This window comes from Uloborus diversus, chromosome 4 (genome assembly GCF_026930045.1).
Source record: "Uloborus diversus isolate 005 chromosome 4, Udiv.v.3.1, whole genome shotgun sequence".
NCBI classification, from domain to species: domain Eukaryota; kingdom Metazoa; phylum Arthropoda; class Arachnida; order Araneae; family Uloboridae; genus Uloborus; species Uloborus diversus.
In genome coordinates this window covers 1,840,820-1,861,912 of record NC_072734.1, presented here as the reverse complement: position 1 = coordinate 1,861,912, position 21,093 = coordinate 1,840,820, and the positions used below count along the sequence as shown (strand labels likewise).

General features: G+C 31.2%; 1 protein-coding gene across 1 annotated transcript in view; it reads right to left on the bottom strand.

Annotated features, from left to right (window-relative positions):
- Positions 1-15,221: 15,221 nt before the first annotated feature.
- Positions 15,222-21,093, bottom strand: part of LOC129219758 (chromatin remodeling regulator CECR2-like) — a 74,188-nt gene continuing 68,316 nt past the window's right edge. The window contains exon 11 of the mRNA XM_054854051.1: positions 15,222-15,303. Within this exon, the coding sequence (XP_054710026.1) occupies positions 15,222-15,303 (82 nt within the window). The remainder of the gene's footprint in view (positions 15,304-21,093) is intronic.

The window sequence follows — 21,093 nt, the reverse complement described above, 5'->3', positions numbered from 1 at the left end:
CCCATACTACTTTGCCTCTCACGATCGAAAACACTTTTAAAAAAAAATTAATGATTCGTTTTAAAAGTTGCGTAGAAAATCAAAAAAAAAATTACCTACATTTTATTTACAACTCAGTTTGAAATCCACAATACATTAGTACCAAGTGCCAAGAGCACACAGCAATCATTACATTTTGTGTATATGTATATTTGAAGTGCCACATGGTGGGGCAGTGAGTGAATGTTATGTAATGTTCCCTTTGAAAAATTTGGTGGTTCGTTCGACCCATCCGCGTAGCATAATTCATTCACCTGTTCCGTTGGGAGGTTCCTTGCCAGTTTACGATAAGAAAATAATCTCAATTATTCTTGTTCAATGTTTGATGAATGTCTCACCGGTTTTGATTCCATTAGTTTCCATTCATTTTAATTTTATTTTCAAAATACAAAAAGACTTTCAAGATGTGTCCCATCTTGCTCTAGGGGCATAATTAGCCGATGATCCCCGTGCGAAGCTAATTAGATCATGAAGCTATTTAATGTTTTCTGGGAAAATGTTAAATAAAACAGTACTGCTATTTCGAAATTTATTTCGTTGTTTTTCTTACATCTTACTTAATTTTTTCGTACGATTTTATGAATTAAAGTGTCAAAACTTGCGTTTTGTAGTATTTTTTAAATAGTGCGAATATTTGAGCAAAATTTTCAGGAAAACACAAATTTAAATCACAGCCCAAAAGTACTGAATATGAAAATAATTTTTTAAATTCACAATGCAAAAATTGGAATTTGCTAGTAGACCGTAAGGTGATCTACAATTTTATTTCCCATTTACCCTTATAAATTACCATTAGAGCGAGTCAAAACGTATCTAACTTAGACTGAAACTAGGCACATGACTTAGAAAATACTGCTGCTACTTTAATCCATGCAAACATGCCTGAAGAAGGAAAAAAAAAAATTCCCTGTAGAATGCTTTGAAACTTATTGGTCAGATTGTTTTATTGTCATGAGCTAAGTAGAGTGCTTTTCTATACAGTTCAAAGATGAGAAACCCAGGTAAGCACCCTTCGTTTCAAAAACGTTGTAAAATGGTTGATAACGTTGTGACAACCTTTTTAAAACGTCTAAAAGTTCCCTGTGCTACCTGAGAATATGAATGCACATTAAAAGCGATTTTTCTTTTTGAAAAGCTTCGTTACTAAAAACTTTTAATTTGTGAAGTGAGTAAAAGTTCAACAGATCGGTTTATCGTTTAAAAGAGTGGTAAATTTGTATTATAAATGCTTGAGGAAAATAAAGAAGAAAAGGAAAGGAACTGCAAGTAAAAAGGGTTAATGTAAACGGCTGTTATTATAGGGTTGACAGTAGTTGCTAAGGGACAGAACTTTGATTTCAAAGTTCAAAGCGCTGATTTAAATGTTTTAAATTAAAATTTAAATGCTTAAAAATATTTAACGATTTATTTTACATCCTTAAATCAGACCCATATTATTAAATCCAAGTCAATCTATAAAATTTCAAAAGTTTTTTTTTTCTCCTTTTCCTTTTTTTTTTTTTTTTTTTGCAATTGGATACCTTTTAGTGTATACTATCACGTAACAAAGCAATTTGTAGCCTGTCCAGCTCGATCAGGTTGAAGACTACAGCTAAAAATGGATTTTCTTTGATAAAAAAAACATCATGTGCAAATGCTTTTTGTCCCTCTTTAAATTTTCAAAAAGTAGGTTGAGCTGGTTTTTATAGAAGCACCACAAATGTAAATATCTGTGAAATAATCTTGTTAAATAGAAGTACTGCTGATTTAATATGATAAATTATCTTTACAATTTGTTACCTTAATTGAATAATGCAATGTAATTAACAGCTTGGTAGCGAACCTCTCAACTGAGCTACGGTTTTCGAACGTTTGCTTCTTTCGAAGAAAGAATTGCATTTAAAATGGCGAATAAATAATTTATAATGAATCATGCCAATCATCAAAGTGGATGGAGAGAAGGTTGTTAGATTGAACTATTATTGGCGTTGCCAATTACTAGAAAAGAAATATCGACTGTGTATCTCAATTTATTGTTCACTGTTTCAAGTTGTTTTTACCCCAACTTTGTTAATGAAAAGTGTCGTTACTTTCTAACTATGTGATAATTCATTAGTCTATGCTAGAATAGTTGATTACATGTCGTTGAGTTATGCCCAAATTTTTGTAAATGTTAAGCGGTTAGATTATAGATCGTTGCTTGGCTTTTTCCGCAGTGCTTTGTCAACCTTGAGGAAAGCTTGGTATCAGGAAGGATCATAACAGATACAGAGACTGAAGATTGGTTCTTAGGGGCTGTCTATAAATCATGTCACACGCTTTCAAGGGTGTAGGGGGGAGCGTGAAATTGTGAGTTTAAAACAAGACAGGGAGTGTGACGTCACAGATTTCTTAATAAGAATATATTTAAGAAAAATAGCGTGCCACTGGACAATAGAGAAGGGGTAATGTGAAATATGACCACTTTGTGACAAGGGGGGGGGGCAAAAATGTTGAGAAAACGTGTGACATATCATTTGTGAAAAACCTCTTACTGGAAATGAATGCGAAATCTTCCTAGAAGAACGCTTGGTATCAGAATATATTACCTATTAAAAACAAGCCTCGTTAAGGACTAAATTTTAACGGAAAACACGAGATTTTATTTCATAAATGACGTTTCCACAATCACGTGTGGAACAATTAAACTAATTTTTTCTAACATTTATATATCATACGAATTATTTAGGGCTAAAAGTTAAAAATTTACTGATCAAGTGAAAGTGCTTTACTTGCTTGATTTGTTAAGCAAAAAAAAAAAAAAAAAAACCAGTGTTTCTTTTAAATGAAGTTTAACTATCCCATGCTGGAAAAACTTTTGGACATTCATTTTAAATTTCCCAATTCTAGCAAAATACACCACGAATTTCTTGGTGCACATTTTTTAAACATATAGGTACATTGCTTCCCCACCAATTATTTTTTAGAGTTAATTTCAAAAAGAAACAAGTAGTGGACCATTCCATAGAAAACCAGCATGTTTTCCTGCACGTAAAAGCTCTATATTTAGGTTCATAAGTAATATTTAAAAAACGAAATAAGCAAAAATGTTGGCAGAGAAATCACGCATACATGTGGGATTTCAAAAGATTTTTTTTTTTTCGTTTATTAAACGCTTTGAAGAAGTGACCTTTAAAGCTATCAGTTGCAGGACAAAATATTTGCTTTTTCCGTGAAAAGGCTCATACGCATTCATTGCTACATTTTAAGTCTAGAAGTATTAAAATTTGCATGGAGATTTTTTGTCGGTTGCTATGAATATTAATAAAAACGCCTAATTAGTGTAGGATGGAGATAATGAGTACAACATTTATGTAGAAATCAAATATGTTTAAATCGTAATTTTCCATACAATTAAGCAAATTAATAATACCTTTTTAATCACTAATGAAAACTCAACAACGATACAATAGATTTCCTTCAAACTACTATTCAGTAATCTCAGTCATCAAATTACTGTCAGACCACGGATTGTATGGAAAGGCAAACATCCGTTTTACAGTCGGACGAATCTAATATTTTTTGGGATGTCAGCTTTTGCAGAAGCAGAGTCTCATTTAAATAAGCAGAACATGCGCATCAAATTCTTACTTTCCCTCCTCATTCAGATAGATCAGGGTTCGTACTCAATTTCAGAAAGAAAATGAAGGAGTTTTGGAGGAGTTTTGAAGGAGTAAAATGAGATTTTGGAGGAGTACTAACGGGCTGTCATCAAATGATGTCACTTTTTTCCAACAAATTTGACCCCTTCCCCTTTATCACAAAGTTAAACTTCATCTAACTCCTCCTCCTGTCACGCATCAAATTTTTTTATAAACATATTGTTACAATAATTGTGTGATGTCACTTTTTGTCACCCTCTCTCTTCCCCTTGTCACTATTTCATGAGCTCGTCTCCTCCTGAAGGCATGACATCACTTGTGTATGATTCTTTTTATTTTACAATATCATAACTTTGATTTACTAAACAATTGTTTTTTTAACACAATCACTTAATATAGTACATCTACTTATATTTTTAAATATTTAAATAATAATTAGACAACCTGACTTTTGCTGCTGAGAGTGTGGAGGAGGGAAAAACAGTAATCATAAAACTTGAAAAAAAAAAAAAAAAAATCACCAACATGTTTTACTGAACTTATGATATGTCTTAGTCTTCTAATAAAATTTTCACCTTCAAATTTTATGATTTAACTATAATCAATTTGTAAATCACATCTTTCTGAAAAAAATAAATGCATGAAATTACTACATTAAAATCGCCCTTGTCATGACGTTAGTTTTCAATCAAAGTATTTTAAGTTACTGTCATAGAGGAAGATTATGCGGTATTGGACTAAAAAAGTAGGAGTTTTGAAGGGGTGAAAACAAAATGAAGGAGTTTGAAGGGCCCTTCAAAAAAATTTCCTAAATGAAGGAGTATTGGAGGAGTTTTGAAGGAGCGTACGAACCCTGTAGATTCTTTTTAACTGGACGTTTGCCAATTCCATACAATCCGTGGTTAGACAGAAATATAAAATCAATTTCTTTCAATGTATGCTTAGGTTCCCACCCAGTACAATTCTTCAGTTATATTTTCTCTTGGTAATGATAAATTGAAAAACACACTGCCCGCATAGGAAGACTATTGAGTTTCCTAAAATTTACAATCGTTTAGCACTTATTACTTAAAAGGAATAAAATAAAAATACATAATATCATCTGAAAAAAAAAAAAACATTATTCACTACGTATAAAATAATTTTACAATAATGGAGATGTTTCCTTTAGTCAAAAGCACTACTTTTTGTCATTGAAATATGTAGAATTTTAAAAGAAAAAAAAACATGGACCCAGAAAATACTTTTAATTTTCCCAATCATTTAATTTTTAAAGCGTCTGATCTTTAAACCAAAATGTTTCGTGTGACGTCACAAGTGGTGAAAGCCATCTTGAATCGAAGCGCGGGAGTTGTCTTTTCTGGCAAGATATCGTCTTTTAATGATTTTTTCATCGCGAGTAATTTATTAGCAGAACAAGAATTGTTAATTAAACAAAATATTCATTTAGCGAAGTTTGGCAGTGTTCTGAAACTTCTTCTGTTAATAATAGCGATTTGCTCACTTGTGACGTCAGCCGCGAAAATGAAAACAACGGCTGACTGTCGTTTAAGATCATTTTTTTAAGAGAGAAAATAAGTAAAAATTAAGAAAAAAAGTAACTTAACCCATGCTCTTTGAGAGAAGAATATTTTTTAAAAAAAGGAAACAGCTCAATTTTTTTTTTCTAAATATAAAAAATTATATACGAAAATGTTACTCAGCATGAAAAATACTTCTTGCTCAACTGAGTCTAAAAAAATTCAAGCTTATGATTTTAAAAAATATTTTCTGATACCATTATCATTCTTCACAAAAAAAATTCCAGTTACTGCAAGAATGATGATAGCCATAGAATTCACTATCGAAATATTAGCCATTTTTTCTTGTTCTTAACTGATGGAATTTATAATGTTAAATTTAATTTTATACTTTTATAGCTTTCTAACACAAGTACAAAATCGTATTTATTTATAGTTTTATTATATACTATTGTTTGTTGTTAATATTATATTGTATATTATATTGTGTGTATTTGTTTAGCTCAATTATTCATTAACATGTAATTTGGAAAACTGAAAATAGTTTTTCAGTTATCTTGAATTGAATTTTATTCATACTAAAGTTTGTCAATTAAAGATTAAAGAACTTATAAAATTACAGCTCCAAGAAATCTACTCCCCCCCCCCGTTTCTTTTTTTAAATAATATCTTCCGAAAAAAAGTTTTTATGAATACTTTTAAAGAATTCTGAAATGGAAAAACGAAATGGAAATTAGATGCCTCAATTGCCAAATCGATTAACTCCACTTTAAAAAAAAAAATCCTCATTTCTGCTTTAATTCGCAACACCAATAAGCTATAGGGGGCGCTGCAGTCAGTCTAATGGCGGATGAAAAAGGTAAAACAAACAAATGCCGTAACTTATAACTTGCTTTACGCCTAGTGAATGACAGTAATTTTTCATCGTGTTTGTGGGAAGCTTTCTTTTCTATTCTTCGGAGATTACATTCCATCACAAACTGTCTGAAGCCTGTATTTTATCCCGAAAAAAACACGTGGAATGGAGTGTTTTACCTTTTTCTTTAGTATTGTTAACCACCGCAAGGTAGCGTATTCGAGCTCTGAAGTTGCGAATAGTGCTTTATCAATGCTTAGCATGAGAATTTTATATTAAAGTTTTGGTTCAGTACATTTCTGACCATGTGTTGGCAGAAAATGTAACACAATATCCTATTCACTCCTATGGCTAACACCATCTTTTTCATAACTTTTCTCGACTGTTTGTTTTATGGAGTAAATCGATTTGGCAAGTGAGGCATCCAATTATGAAATTGTATTTAATGCCATTTTTTGGCATAACAAAATTTATTGTTAATTGTATCTACTATTTTAACCAATATTGTGTATTTGCAATGCACGTTTCCGGGGTTTGTTAATTTAAATGTATAGGTTACATTTTCAAATTTTGTACAAACATGTTTATTGCCTTTATCAAAAAGTTAAAATAGTGCGAAGTGCATGAAGTACGAACTTAAAAACGAGCTGTATCGAAGAGCATAAATGTATTTTATAAAAATAACAAAACTAACTTGTTAAAAAAGTATAATAAGCTGGAATAAGTTCCTTAATTATCAAATTCAATTATGAGAAACTGACCATTCATGATTACGAATAACTAGACAATGTTAATATTCCTTTTCGATTGAGCCTTAATGTACTGTGTATTCATACATTTAGGGGGAAATAGTTATTTGTACTTTTGCTGTTCTTTGGAATGCTGTACTAATACTTAGCCTTAACTTACAATATTGTGTTCAACTTTGCAGATGGCAATCTTTTATTTGTATTAGCACTTTTTGAACAATTTTATTTCATTGAGAGTAACAGCACTTATAGTTGTAGAAAAAATATATATATATTGCTTGTTGAAAAAATAGGAAGATTTTAAGGTCAGACTAACAAGTTGCATTTCCTTGAAGTATGAAACTACAGTCCTAAGCAGACAATACACTCGACATACATAATCTTCCATTCAGTTTTCGTGTACTCTTTTTCATGTTCATTTTTTACTTTAAAATCTATTAACTGCTTCTTATTTCTCTTCAGATAAATTTGTAGAATTCTGAAAACATTTTCATATAACTGCATTTCAAATTTGAAAGGTTTTAAATACCATTTGTATAAATATCAAATGATGGTTTAAAAAAAAAACTTAAAAAAATAACTGCTCAAACGCAGAATTTAATAGTATAAAAGACTAATTTTTCCTTATATTAAATTACAAAATATATTTAGAGTGTAGTTGACTGGATTCTTCCCCCCCCCCCAAATTTAATGGTTTTTTTTTCTTTCTAGTTAAGTATAAAGATAATTCGATAAGACATCGAGGGGCCCAAGGCCAATGAATTTTTTGGGGCCCCCTGTTTTCAAGCATAACAATTTTAGTCATTGGATAAAACAGTTTTAGCCACTGACTAAAACAGTTTTTTGCCATTTGGGGACCCCTAAATAGCGGGGGCCCTAGGCCACGGCCTAGTTGGCCTATTCAGTAATCAGGCCCTGACAAGAGTCATGATTCCATGCCAATCGAGACGTTTAAGGAAAATAAAATTTTTTAGTATGTCAAAGAAACATTAGGAATCATAAAATTATTGTGGTTTTATTCAGACCTTTCTGGTATATATTACTTTACAATTCCTTAAAATATTGACTAATTGAATCGGAGAAACAATTTTTTTATGAAGCTAAGCAGTAAACTTTTCATTTTTCTTGTTGCTTTTGCACTCTTAAACGATGAAAACTCAGCTTTCTAATTTTAAGAATATTTTGCAGCAGAAAAAAAAACTTTTTTTTTCAACTGAAAACTTCTGTAAAACGATTCATTAAGTAAAAAAAAAAGATCTGTTCACAAACAACAATTTTGACTTTTGAATAAAAAAATAAAAATCTAAAAGACAAAGCTTGTTAGTCTGACCATAAATGATGTATCTTAGACCTGAATCTAAGACTTTTCTCCTCAAAGATGACATTGCAACACTTTGATTTCAGTATTGACCATAAAAAATATATTTATTACCATTATTAAATAAAGTAGATTTAGTACTTCACATATGAGCCTTTCACACAAACACCATATTGTTGCGGGCTATGCGATCGAGCATGTCTCGAAGATGTGTAATAAATTGTATCATTTGTAAATAATACTATAAGCATTTGCATGGAGATTCTTCATTGCATGGTTCACTTCAAAATAAATCACAGTAGCTATGAATCATCGAAAACCTATGCGCTGTTTAGGCAAACTTACGATAACGCGGTCGTGGCGAGATTTCAGAAATCTTGGCACTACTGCTATTCCAAAAATGTAAAAATTCTGCCAAGTAACTAAACTAGCCTACGAGAAGCCATTAAAGCTTTAATCCACCAACAAAATATTCTACAACATAAAAAGTTACAATAAAATATAAAGTTATCCGTCGATTTCACTATTTATCGCCAATCTCGCCAAGCACGACGACGTTACCGTAAACCAGGCGCTGTTTACTCTCAATAAGGTGGTCGCCACTACTGTTAACCTTGTAATGAAATCCCCAGGAAACTGCTTCCACACGGGATGGTCATCATTCATCACCAATAGGGCAATCGTAACAAAAGAAACGGAAAAGTAAATAGTTTCATGATTGTGTAGAAATTTCTAGTCATAACATTTCGAACTTCTATGATATTCTGAAGAAAAACTCATACATAATTAAGGGGGTATAGTAGAATTAGCCATCCGAACAGAATATCTAACGGAGCGACTACGGTGAAGGTTTGCAGAAACTTGTTTTGTCTTTATCAGCAGGGATATTGCTTGACAAGTTCGTTATTTGTATACAGTTTATCTTTTTGGGATAATTTTACATATGTTGTAATACCTGGTGGAATAGATTAGTGTGCATTTACCTTCATAAATGTCGATGGTAATAACAAATTTGTGCAAATCTTTACCGTAAGTCCAGCTAAATGTCTCAGTAGAAATTAGAAGTGTGAATGCTTTTAGAAATTAAGGATAAAAACCAAAGCTTAATACATGGACGATGAGTTCAGTATTTTCCGCTTCTATAAATTAACAGTTCATCATTTGGTTTTTATGAATGTGACGAAGTTAAAATGTGAATTATTTCAAAAGATCAGCCCAAAAAAGGTTCGAATTTTAATATTTTACATGTTTTGCCCACTAAAATGGAATTTTTATTTACATGTCGCTATGTACAACAAACGAATACTAAAACACCAAGTTTTAATACACCAAAATACCAGTTACCATTATACTTTGCAATTTTTCCTTCTCATTTGTAACAGAAATTATTTTTCGTGCGATTCTATTTATATGCTCTACTTAAGAAATTTTCCGACTGAGTTAAAAAAAAAGAGAGAAAAGAAAAGAAACCTTGATTGTGTTGAAGTTCCCAGTTGTTTAAAAGTTCACACGAAAAGTTAACACAGCTTTTTATAAAGTTGTACTCGGTCTTGGATACTTGAGGTAATCTTTTCTTTAGACAAGTTAAGCTGCTGCTCATAGAAACTACGTTTTAATTCTCTCTTTCAGTTATTTTCATACAGTTCGATTTAACTACGAGCTTTTTCATTAGAACAGGTTTTAAGTTTCAAGGAAATCACAATATTAATTAAAACTCATTACCTATACGATAGTTCGACACTTTATCTCGAAAGATCAATATTTAATACAGAACACACGAATTACGACGGCACACAGTATTTTAATTTGCTTGCCAAATTCTCAATAACACTATCAAATTTTCTAATTACAAACTACTTTTCTAGTTACAAAACTCTTGTACTTGTGAAAAGAATTGCACCGTTACCATAATAACGTTAACACGCTCAATGCAAATGACAAATAAAAAATGCGGCGCAGACTATAAAAATTAAATTTTCAGGCTAAAACCTTAAAACTAATTTTTTATCGTCTGCGCAAATAATAACGCAATAAATAACGGTGCATAAATCCGCAGTGTCCGAGACTGAATATGCTGAAAGCTGCAGCAGATTTGAACACTGATATGAACAATAAAGGAAACAGAAAATAATCATTAAAATGAGGAACGTATCTAGCAGTAATTTATATTTATATACAATAGATCCTTGAGGTTCTATATACACTAGATGCTGCGTTCACACTCAAGCTTAAGCATAAAGATTTGTGTTCAAAATATACGCAATAAGTTTCATGTTAACTACTGTAGTACGGATGTCTCTAATTTTTGTTTAAATCGTTTCTTCCAAAGTAAACTGCCTCTCATATATGTTTCTTTAGCAAAGATATAAATAGTACACATATATGCAATTGTAATTGAAAATCATATATATTTTGTAATTTAAAACGTAACTGTCCATTTTTTAAATATACCTAAAACATTGCAAAGCGAAAATGAGCACACAGTTCATGAAAAATATTCATAGTATCATTTTCGATGCTATGAATAGCATCACAAGTAGGCACTTTCATGCAGGTATAAATCTGTGCAAATTTTCAAGGTATAAATCTGTGCAAATTTTCAAACTATTTAAATTATTTTTTAATAGAGCTAGGTGTATGTTTGAATAAAATTATCTCACGTTCAATGGTTCATAAGTTGACATTAAATAGTCTCAAACGATAAAACGATTCAAATGATAATTAGATTAATCAAGTTTTTAACTATTCACTTTTTATAATTAAATCTTATTAAATTATTGCTAATTTTACATACACCGTTGGAGAGTTCTTTTACTAGTGTCCTTAAATGATAGATATGTAATTTACGCGTAGGCAGCCTAAATACATTTGCTTTAAAAAAAATTGAATTAAAAAAATATTATTATTTCATGAACGCAATATGTTTCAAAATACGATTATGATTTGAGTATTAATGGGTTTTTTTTTTTTTTTTTTTTTTACACCTAGCAGTTATTCAAATAAATGATCGAATATTCAGTTACTTGAATAAATTGAATCGAGTAATGCCTTCACAATGCTGCTGTAAATTCCAGCAACTTTCCCAGGCCATATCATCGTAATGTATTTTTTCCAATATTCGTTACTTTTTGGAATCTCGTTTTAAGTGTTGAATATTTATCCTTGTTTGAGTTTTTTCCAAATAACAAGTAACTCTTCAAAACTAATACTTTTTTAATTTTAAATTTACTATAAAAAACTTATTTTAAATGACTTTTTACCAATATGCTCATCACACTTTAATTTTACAGGGAACATCTCTACACCATTTATTTTCCTAAAAAAAGATTTTTTATGAGCTGCTTAGATATTTTTTTTTAAATTAGAGTTAGTGCAAAAATGTAGTGACACTCGGAGTTGAAAGCAAAAGTCTTTTTTTTTTCCTTTGTTGAAAAACAAACTAATCAATGTTTTGAACAGGGCTTAATTCCTAATAAAGAAAAGGGGAAGCCCTATATTCCTCAAAACATATTTTTACAAATAAATAAAATAAAATTTGTTTTGAACGTTAAAATTTTCCTATAATTGAAAATAAGTGCATAGGCTCTTTGCTTACGTTAGCTCCTATGTAACCTAAGCACTGGCTTTGATAAAAAAGAAAAAATCAAAAGTTTAACCAACTCTGCCTTTCGATTTAAAACTTAGAAAAATATTTGAACTCTAACACAACTGTGTGGTCATTTCGTAATATCCCCCCTCTTCCTTGTATAAAACATGCACCTGAAAACTACATGATCCTTCTGATTTCCCCTTAACAAGGCATGTATTCGCTAATAATGCGTCTGTTCGAATGTGTATATTTAATCATTACTGTGGTCGTGAATGGCAATGAGCTGAAGGTATGAGTGATGTTATCAAAATAAAGTACAACAATGTTGACAGTATTTGGTCTCAGATTCCTTCTTTACAAAGTCTTTATACACACATGGATTAACTCATAAATGCATTATTTTTTTAAAAACACTTTAAAATATGTTCTTTGGTTTGAAACTTCTGTTCAAATCAAGAGAAAAATACATTTTAAAATGATAGTTTAATTCAGGGATGCAAAGTCGGTTGGAAAATGGTCAACTCCGACTCCAACCAAGGGCGTCCATAAGCAAAATTTTAAGGGGGGGGGGGAGGGCTCAAAAGTTTTCCCCATGGTTTAGCAGAATATTTTCCCCATGGAAACCAATTTCAGTACATATTAGAGACATTAAAATTTTACATTTTTAATAACTTATTCATTAATGGCTGGGAAAGAAATTTTCATACATTTTTGCAAAGAAAAAAACACTAAAAACAAGGAAGTTCTCATTTCTAGGGGAGGGGGCTTGAGCCGCCCCCCCCCTATATGGGCGCCTTTGACTCCAACTCCTGGATTTTGAAACGTCCCGACTCCCACTTCGGCTTTTTTTATTTATTAATTTTTTTTTCAACCCCCTCCCCCTAATGAGAAGGCAGAAAAACATCTAAACATAGATTGAAATATTAATTCGCTTTTATGAAATTTTAGCGTTGCATTTTATTACAAACCTAAGATGCCTACAATGTTGGAAATTAAATTTGAAAATCAAATTTTCCAATAGTTACGATTTTGATTTTAAAAGTGAGCTTGCTGAAAAAAATTCAAAAGGATTAATTTGCTTTCCTTTAATTTTTAACAAATAGATGTTGATAAAATAGTGTGCTTTGAATTTTTGAAAGCTGTAACGTGAGAGAAAAAAAGCTTTTTTGCTAAGTCAAGAAACCTTTCTTGAGAGAGGGCACTCAGCTTCTGGTAACACCCATCTGGTTAATTTCAAAGTTTATAAAAAATATAAATGCTTTAACTCTGAAAATTTTACCTATTATAATCTTATTAATTATATTTTATCTATAACATTTCAGCGAAAATAGGGCGCTATATTGCATAGAGAGGCAAGATACAAGTACGTCTGGAGCAAGTTGTACACAAAATGTGGCGGTATACAGCTTATACGAATAGTTTTTACAATACTTGTATTTCTTCTTTGCTCAATTTTTAATGTAAATTTTAGTGGTTTAGAACGAAAACAGACATTACTTGAATTTACCGAACACCCTCTGTAGTTTCCACCCGAGCTACGGGTCCTAACTTGCTCAAGTGATACATTCCTTTTATAACTGAGATCAAAGTGAAAAATGCTTTCTTTTTTTAAATTTAAAAGTGATTACTTAGAAAATGTTAGGTAACAAAACGTCTTTGGACAGTTGCTATTAGTTAAAGAAAGTTTTAAAAGCAAGCAAACTAGGGGACGGTATAGGTAGCTATTACAGAAAGTTTGATAAAAAATCAAGCCAGTTGGTTACCAACGACAGTTATTTTCTTATTAGTAGGTTTTTATACAGTGGCTTCCAAAAGTGTTCATACACCTACGACTTTCAATGAAATAGGCCCCATGCATTGGTTAGAATTAATATTTCAGAATAGGCATTTAATTACAAGATCTATGATCTATTTTTAACAAAACTACACGAAAATGTTTAATAAAACATTTAAAACTTAATTTTTTAAAAATCAAAAACCAAAAAGTGCCGGAAATTTTATCTCACAAAAGTCTTCGGACACTTTGAAAAAATGTCGAAAAATTAGTAAATAATCTAATTTTTTACAAAATTATTATTTAGTAGAATATCATACAGTATCAACAACAGCTTTTAAACGTCTGGGAATAGATTTCATTGTTTTTTCTTTCTTTATTTTATGCAATTTTCGAGTAAGTGTTCAGCCGCTCTTCCGAGTACAGCCGCTCGTTTCAATGGTGTATTTTCGTAATCTAGCCGCCAGATGTCTCCAAATATGTTCCATTAAATTTAAATCTGGAGATTGAGGAGATATTTCTAAGTTTAAGGACAATTTTTGAGGCACCGAACGCAAACGTGTACTTCTTAACCTTATATTGATAAAAAACAAAGTTGTTTCCGATTACCAAATTTTGGGCTAATAGTTCAAAATTGTTTTTTAAAATATTCAAATGAACAGCATAACTCATAATTTCTTCTAAAAATTCTAAATTTCCAAGTCCTGATGCAGTTATGCACCCTCACACATGAACACCTTCACTGTCCTGATTAACTGACTCCAACTAAGTGACTAAGTTCTTAAGATTAAATTCCTCATTTTTTCTTCTATTGACAGATATACAACAATTTAACCCAAAATATTGAATTTATTTTCATCTGTAAGTAAGACGTTGTTCCAAAACGCTTTGAGCTTATTTATCATTGATTTTACGACGGAAAGCGTAAGCTTACTGTTTTTTGCACGAACAAGAAAATTTCTGCATGAAGAGGCCGCCTTTAATCCAGCTAATCAGAGAACTTGGCGAACAATTTCAGATGAAAATTAAACATAAAATATTTTATTCAATTCCGCACTCAAATGTGTATTTTTCATAATTTTAACTGTAAACCTCCGATCATGCTTTAACTTTGCCAGTTGAACTTTTCTTACCTTGTTTTCGATCCGATTCTTGTCTTTAAATCATTTTATCAAGCACTTCACTATAGAATGGTATAAACTAACTAATTTGGAGACATTGTAAACCATTTTATGCCTACTCTGAGGGGGAAAAAATCAAATTTCGAATTGTGTTTGTTGCTTTCTACGCATACCTGCCACTTTAAAATAATAAGCAGAATATTAGGGAATAAATAAACAAAAAATTAAAGGCAAATAACTTAACAGTGTCATTACAATGCAAAAATAATAAAAAAAACCACACATAATTTTAATCATGAATTCATTCGAAAATATTTCAGTGTACGATGGCTTTTGAGGCAAATTTTTTTCCGTCTCTTTGCTTTTTGACAAATTTCAAAAATAAAATCTGGTAATATTTTGAAAAAAACTACTGTGTTTTATTCAGAATGGCATAAGAATGGTGTGAAAAAAAAATTGGACTTCATATTCGAATTCAGTTTTGCGTTATTTTGGTTTTACTACAAAATTTCAAGGTGTACGAACACTTTTGGGAGCCACTGTACATGTTATAAAACCAATGGGTAGTCGGTTTTTTTAAAAAATGCAAGGAGAGTCAGTGAAAGTTACAAAAAAAAAAGTCCCCGGAGTCGCTGTCAAGGTGACCTCAAATCGGAGCGCCTCAGAATGCGATCAACATCAACTTCCTCGATTGTAAGATCAAACAGAGCACTGTACCTTGGAAAAAAAAAACTGAATTTTACAAAAAAGGTTTTCAAACAGCTTCTAAGTAGAGTAGAGTGCCAAATATCCAAACTCCAATTAAAACTAACCAAACATATACTATGCTTCTCCATTTTTTACAGCCAAGCATGCGACATCAAGAACTTTCAATTAACATAGTCACCATTCAAAACAGGAGAAGGGGGAACATCAAGGTATGGTACACAAAATTCTATGTCCTAAGCTTCAAAAAGAAGCTTGAAAGAAAATTGTTCAAGCACAATATTTAAAAAAACCTATTGACTATTGCATTTGGTTAAAATATATGTTTTCTGCATTAAAATACATAATGCAACCATTTTGAAGTAATCAAATAAAAAACAATCAGTAAAAATCGACAGTCAAACAGTTAACTAGATATCTGGCCATAACGGTCTACAGGGAAAGAGAACTATAAAGTTGATACTTCATATTATGATACAGAACGGCTGCTTATGTTTGGATATATTAAAATTAAAAGTTGAAGTTTAAAATTCCTGGAATAAAAAGGAAATAAATACATGCATGGAAATGTCTTATTAGTGCAAATGGACTGAGAATATTTGATGAACTCAAGTGCTGTGTTCAACACATATTCATTCAAGTGAAATAAAATAAATGAGTGATCAAACAAATTCATTAGAGGAAGACTATTTTTATTGTCATTTTGTTACAAGAAAGAATAGTGTGCATAGCTTGAAGGAAACACATGGGCGTTTAAATAACATTTACTACACATATAACAAAAAAAAAAAAAAAAAAAAGAATCAGACGGGGAAAATAACTTTTTTAGTGAACAATATATTGCTTTACTATTTAGAACAGGAGTTCTCAACCTATTACAAGAATTTCAAAATAGGGATGAACATTTTTAAAAAAATGAAAAGTGAACCTAACTATCATTTAAAATAAGATATCACAACGTTTAATTGCACAGAAATTGCAGATTACTGCATACATATGGTTCGGGGTTGCAAGGAACCATCTTTTCAATCTTTACTAATAATAAAACTGAAAGTCTCTCTGTTCGGAGGATGTCTGGATCTCTGTGACGCGCATAGCGCCTAGACCGTTCGGCCGATTTTCATGAAATTTGGCACAAAGTTAGTTTGTAACATGGGGGTGTGCACCTCGAAGCAATCTTTCGAAAATTCGATTTTGTTCTTCTTCTATTTCAATTTTAAGAACATTTTCCGGAGCAAAATTATCATAAGATGGACGAGTAATTTACGAATTTAGGCGATTTTCTAGTTATATAGTAATTTTGTAAATGTGTGCAAGTAGAAAATTTCTTTCTGTCTTTCATGCAGCAAAAATATTCTGTTTAGGGTAAAGGACTAGTTATGGGAATGCTTAAGATTTTGTTTTTTTTTTTGGATATAAATTTGGAATAAAACCAAAAGATCTTTCAATTTTTCTATTACGGGCAACGCCGTGCAGGTACCACTATTGCAAAATAAATGAGCTTAATGATGAAAAGACATCGAATAAAAGCTGCACTAATGTCTTTTCCTCCATAAGCTCATGTATTTTGCAGTGAAAAAGAGGTTCCCTATAACCCCAAAAGAGGTGTGTGCAGTAATCTGCAATTTTTGTGCAATTAAAAAGCCTTATTTTTCAAGCACAGAGATATTTATTCAACTTTAACTATGATTTTTAACTATACCTTTGTGATCAGATATAAATATATTCAATGATATCTTTCTTTTGGAGCAGAGTTCCTACTTAGTTTCAGAAATAAAATGAAGGAGTTTTGAAGAAGTAAAATGGGATTTTGAAGGAGTACTAATGGAGTGTCATTAAATGATGTCACACTTTTTTTTAATATATTTGACTATCAGCACCCTTTATCACAAAGTGTCACACTTCACCCCAAACTTCTCGTCACATCATATTTTTTACAAACATATTGTTACAATAACTGTGTGATGTCACAATTTCATGAGCCCGTCTCTTCCTCAAAGTATGACATCACTTGTGGATGACCCTTTTTACAATATTATAACTGCAATTAACTAAACAATTGTTTTTTTAACGCAATCACTTAATGTAGTACATTTACTCATTTAGTTTTAAATATTTAAATGATAATTAAAAAACTTGACTTTTGCTGCTGAGAGTGTGGTGGAGAAAAAACAATAATCATAAAACTTGAAAAAATAGCCAAGTACCATTTAAGCTTGTTTTACTTCACTTATGAAATTTCTTAGTCTTCTAATAGAATCTTCACCTTCAACTTTTATGAATTAACTATGATCAATTTGTAAATCGAAAAAAATGCACGAAATTACTTACATTAAAATTGCCTTAGTGATGAAGTGAGTTGTCAATCGAAGTATTTTAAGTTTGTTATAGAGGAAGATTATGTAGTCTTGAACTAAAAAAGAAGGAGTTTTGAAGGAGTTAAAACCAAAATGAAGGAGTTTGAAGGGCCCTTCAAAAATTTTTTATAAAAGAAGGAGTATTGGAGGAGTTTTGAAGGAGCGTACGAACCCTGTGGAGGTTTTTTAGTGCAGTTTTCATCTACATACATATTTTTTCATTTAAAATTCAGTTTCAGCTATTCTAACAAGCTCTAGTTTATAACACTGATTATTTGATTGAACTACTTGCATTGACCACATATGGTAGTGGGGGAGGGAGCATGACCTCACACCTGTGCTCAAAGGGGGGCACAGAGCTTGAAAGGTTGAGAACCCCTGATTTAAAACAAAAATGCCATTTTTGGAATAAGGTATTCCATTTAAAAAATGTCCCATTTTCATTGCTCATTATGTAGATAATTTAGTTCAAAATCAATAAATTTGCCTGCTAAAGGAAAAAACCTCAACAATAAATTTGAAATTACATATACATTGAAATAAATTAAATACAAAAAAGGACAACAAATATATTGCAACCCTGAATCATCACAGTAGAGAAATGTATAACAACATTATTTACAATTTTTTATACACTTTTAAATATTTTGTTCAAAACTTTACATGTAATTTGATAGACTAAGGCATTTTCCTTAGAGAAAAAAAAAAAAAAAAAAAAATTTCCCGACTTCAAAAAGCTCTCAAAGGTTAATTAAATATTACATATCCATCACAAACAATTGTACAACTATTTAAAACACATTAATACAAAACAAAAAAGAAAAGAAATTTCAATAATTGCAATTAAAATACAATATACAAAATATGTTCATAACGTGAAAAAAATAAATTTAGTTTCTATCAATACAAATGAAAGCCTAGAAGCTAAACAAAACAAATAACAAGGTAAAAGTGTAAACAAGAACATAAAACATATGTAAAAATGGTCGAAACCTTGTACTCCGTTATGAGTAAAAAAAGACAACATGAATAAGAGTACAGATAAAAACTGTAAAAATAGATAAAAACTCAGGAAACAACTGTTTAGAGGCTATCAAAACAAGCCTCTTTATCAGTGAAGTTTCTGGCCACTAGTTCATGTACTCTTTTTTTTCCCCATCTTGTGTTTATTGCTCACTTAACTATCTAAAGCATTTTTTTTTAAAAGCACTGATGAAAAGGTTTGTTTACACAGCATAGCTAGCAATATTAAATAATGAAAATTAGGGAGACTAACGGATAAAATTAAGGAGACGTGCAAAAAACTAGGGAGACATTGCATAGATAAACTTCAGGACAAAAGTTTGAGTATAAAAGGGCGTTCCAAATACAAGAAGGGTTTTCTTACATTAAGTCTACATATGACAACAAATTCGGCATTCAGAAATCCAACAAGACCTGAAATTTGGAAGAAGGTATACTACTTTTTCTTTTTTGAAGTTAAAGGAGAAAAAAAACTTTGAGGTTTAAAGAAAATGTTTTAAAAGAATCATAAGTTTCTTTTCTTGAGATACGAGCTTTAAAAAGAACAAAAATTAAACAAAGTTTTTAAAAGAACAAACATTGAATAAGGTTTAAAGATGAAATAAACATGTTTCATTAAATGATCAGACAAGTACAAGTTTCACTCTCGTATAAAAAGGTTTCATTTTGGAGATCACAATCATTTCACTGTAAGGATTTTTCCTAAAATTCTAATCCCTGAAACATTTGTTTTTTGGGGGAATTTCATTGTTTTGATGAAAATTTGGGAGATTTTACTTCATTAGGGAGTTTGGGAGAGGACATCAAATTTTGGGAGAATTAACGGATTGGGAGGGTGGGAAGCTATGTGGTAGTCTCAAAACACCTGTTTGCTGAGAGTTATAACTTTTTTTTACAGCATTTGTTTGTACTTTTATTCACCAATTGCGACTTTACTCATACAAAACATAGTTCAATATTCATGACTGAACATAATGAAATTACAGCAGAGAAACCCTTTCTAATTCAAATTTTGGATTTTTTTTTTTTTTGAACTTTAGCCATAAAAAAACAATATTTTTTAAATTTAATTTTTTTTACATAAATATTAGGGGATATTATATTAGCAAGATAGATAGAAAGAAAAATCCACTTCAGTGAAATAATAGTTCATTCAGCATTAGTAAAATAAGGGGCTGGCCCATCACTCGCCCCCCCTCCCCTAAAGGTATATATATTCAATGCCAAAAAAAACGAGCTGATGTGTGCATCACATGACTTCCTTTTACTCCAATTTTAATGTCATTTTACCACTATTGGAAATTTTAATGTGATTCAATTGTTTACTCTCTACATATCACCACCTGTGGCCTAATAGAAATCAGATTTAAAAAAAAAATTGGCAAGTTTGTCGCCAACTCTGCGACCAAAAGACTGGCGATATATAGCCAATTGTCCGCACCCACTTCACCACTTCTGTATACATCGAAATTTACAATGATTTCCCCCCAAAAAGGGACAAAAAATCCCTTTAGAAACACCCGAATTACACCAAAAGGGGAGGTGCACATCTAGACACCACTAGGAGTCTACGTACCAAATTTCAACTTTCTAGAACATACCGTTCTTGAGTTATGTGACGCATATCCGCACATACATATGTACATACGGACGTAACGAGAAAAGTTGTAATTAACTCGGGGAATGTCAAAATGGATATTTCTGGTGTTTTTACGTTCTTAGACACTTATCCGCGTGTGATTGGGTTGAAAAAAAACTCAACATTCATTCGGGTGTGAGCAAAATGGAAAGGCCGAATTCTGAGTGAAAATTTTTTCGCGAATACAATACTTTCTTTTTTGTAAAAGGAAGTAAAAAACAAGCTAAATAAAATACAGCTCAGTAGCCATATTATCTTTTTATTGTTTCTAATCCTCTGAAGAAAAAAAATGACCATTGTCTGATTTCGAGGCAAAAAAAGTTTAGTTTCTCAACAGGTTTTGAGAAACTCTCAAGGTTGTAATTGGGGATTTTAGGAGGCAACAAACTAAACATTCGCATTTATACATATATAAATGAGACTCAAACCCTAGTCTATCAAGATTTGGATTCTTTAACACTAAGCAAATATAACCTAATATGCTTTAGTTGATTTCGATGAATTTGCTCAATAAAAATACACTGGGCTCTTTCTATCTGAACACTCCCTAGTGCGTACACCCAACATTCTGAACACATTTTGATGGTCCCAGCGAATACATATACATTATCCAGTCCTATAATGAACACCTTTATAATCTGAGCATTTTTGTTCAATCTCATGAGTGTTCAGAATATAGAGAACCAACTGTACTAAACAAATTAAATCTCAGATGATCAGAGTTTGGGGAATTATCTTTTCAATGGATGCAGGAATTTCTCCAGTGTCTACATATTGACACTG